Below are 2500 nucleotides of genomic sequence, written 5' to 3'. Positions count from 1 at the left end.
TTCAGCAAAACGTCCGTTTAAAGGTTAATTGAGAACGTTTGACCTTCCAGGGAACAGACTTTCATCCGAAGTACACTGGAGACAACCTAACCTCCACAGTGCAAGGCCTGAAGAGGAGCACACAGTACAAATTCAGGGTAAGAGTGTGTCTGTCTCTGAGGTTTTATTGTGGCTAAATGGTGTCTGGTTGTGTGTTCCCGTGGAAACGGAAAAGGCTTCTATACTGCTGGAAAGACACAGTGATTGGTGTCATCGTGTGCACGAGCACACACGCGCACACACGCGCACACACACACACACACACACACACACACACACACACACACACACACACACACGCACTACACAATCTGTCACCGTTTAGCAGCCATACAACCACCGTCAGCCTGTCCTCTGTGGAAATACCTGCAATTTACTGCTAAACTCAGCAAAAAAAGAAACATCCTCACTGTCAACTGCGTTTATTTTCAGCAAACTTCACATGTGTAAATATGTATATGAACATAACAAGATTCAACAACTGAGACACAAACTGAACAAGTTCCACAGACATGTGACTAACAGAAATGGAATAATGTGTCTGTGTAAAAGGGGGGGTCAAAATCAAAAGTAAGAGTCAGTATCTGGTGTGGCCACCAGCTGCATTAAGTACTGCAGTGCATCCCCTCCTCATGGACTGCACCAGATTTGCCAGTTCTTGCTGTGAGATGTTAACACACTCTTCCACCAAGGCACCTGCAAGTTCCCGGACATTTCTGGGGGGAATGGCCCTAGCCCTCACCCTCCGATTCAACTGGTCCCAGACATGCTCAATGGGATTGAGATCCGGGCTCTTCGCTGGCCATGGCAGAACACTGACATTCAGTCTTGCAGGAAATCACACACAGAACGAGTAGTATGGCTGGTGGCATTGTCATGCTGGAGGGTCATGTCAGGATGAGCCTGCAGGAAGGGTACCACATGAGGGAGGAGGATGTCTGTGACACACCACCCCAGACCATGATGGACCCTCCACCTCCAAATCGATCCCGCTCCAGAGTACAGGCCTCGGTGTAACGCTCATTCCTTTGAAGATAAACGTGAATACGACCATCACACCTGGTGAGACAAGACCGCGACTTGTCAGTGAAAAGCACCTTTTGCCAGTCCTGTCTGGTCCGGCGACAGTGGGTTTGTGCTCATAGGCGACGTTGTTGCCGGTGATGTCTGGTGAGGACCTGCCTTACAACAGGCCTTCATTCCATTCCAGCTAAACACTGTATATAAGGTGTTTTGCAAAGAAACATATTTTTAAAAACATCTCAAATCTATTAATAAAAAATGTGAGAACAGTAATATTTTACACACACATGAAGGTACGTATAAGCAATCATTTCTGATGAAAAAACACAAATGTGTAAAATTGGTGGATATAGCGTTTTGGAATTTATTTTTTTAATTTTTTTTATTTCACCTTTATTTAACCAGGTAGGCTAGTTGAGAACAAGTTCTCATTTGCAACTGCGACCTGGCCAATATAAAGCATAGCAGTGTGAACAGACAACACAGAGTTACACATGGAGTAAACAATTAACAAGTCAATAACACAGTAGAAAAAAATAATCTATATACATTGTGTGCAAAGGGCATGAGGAGGTAGGCGAATAATTACAATTTTGCAGATTAACACTGGAGTGATAAATTATCAGATGGTCATGTACAGGTAGAGATATTGGTGTGCAAAAGAGCAGAAAAGTAAATAAATATAAACAGTATGGGGATGAGGTAGGTAAAATTGGGTGGGCTATTTACCGATAGACTATGTACAGCTGCAGCGATCGGTTAGCTGATCAGATAGCAGATGTTTGAAGTTGGTGAGGGAGATAAGTCTCCAACTTCAGCGATTTTTGCAATTCGTTCCAGTCACAGGCAGCAGAGAACTGGAACGAAAGGCGGCCAAATGAGGTGTTGGCTTTAGGGATGATCAGTGAGATACACCTGCTGGAGTGCGTGCTACGGGTGGGTGTTGCCATCGTGACCAGTGAACTGAGATAAGGCGGAGCTTTACCTAGCATGGACTTGTAGATGACCTGGAGCCAGTGGGTCTGGCGACGAATATGTAGCGAGGGCCAGCCGACTAGAGCATACAGGTCGCAGTGGTGGGTGGTATAAGGTGCTTTAGTAACAAAACGGATGGCACTGTGATAAACTGCATCCAGTTTGCTGAGTAGAGTGTTGGAAGCTATTTTGTAGATGACATCGCCGAAGTCGAGGATCGGTAGGATAGTCACTGTTACGAGGGTAAGTTTGGCGGCGTGAGTGAAGGAGGCTTTGTTGCGGAATAGAAAGCCGACTCTAGATTTGATTTTAGATTGGAGATGTTTGATATGAGTCAGGAAGGAGAGTTTACAGTCTAGCCAGACACCTAGGTACTTATAGATGTCCACATATTCTAGGTCGGAACCATCCAGGGTGGTGATGCTAGTCGGGCGTGCAGGTGCTGGCATCGAACGGTTGAAAA

The 2500-nt window shown here is 45.4% G+C and overlaps 2 protein-coding genes across 2 annotated transcripts in view; one reads left to right on the top strand and one right to left on the bottom strand.

The window, feature by feature from the left end:
* LOC121839239 (fibronectin type III domain-containing protein 3B-like) overlaps window positions 1-455 on the top strand; it is a 28903-nt gene extending 28448 nt beyond the window's left edge. The window contains exon 11 of the mRNA XM_042296870.1: window positions 51-455. Within this exon, the coding sequence (XP_042152804.1) occupies window positions 51-176 (126 nt within the window). The 3' untranslated portion in view covers window positions 177-455. The remainder of the gene's footprint in view (window positions 1-50) is intronic.
* LOC112236103 (cohesin subunit SA-1-like) overlaps window positions 1-2500 on the bottom strand; it is a gene marked incomplete in the record, with an annotated part of 58971 nt that overhangs the window by 5127 nt on the left and 51344 nt on the right.

Source organism: Oncorhynchus tshawytscha, linkage group LG14, assembly GCF_018296145.1.
Source record: "Oncorhynchus tshawytscha isolate Ot180627B linkage group LG14, Otsh_v2.0, whole genome shotgun sequence".
Classification (NCBI taxonomy): Eukaryota; Metazoa; Chordata; class Actinopteri; order Salmoniformes; family Salmonidae; genus Oncorhynchus; species Oncorhynchus tshawytscha.
The sequence above is the reverse complement of the archived record's forward strand: the minus strand, read 5'-3'. Positions and strand labels throughout refer to the sequence as shown.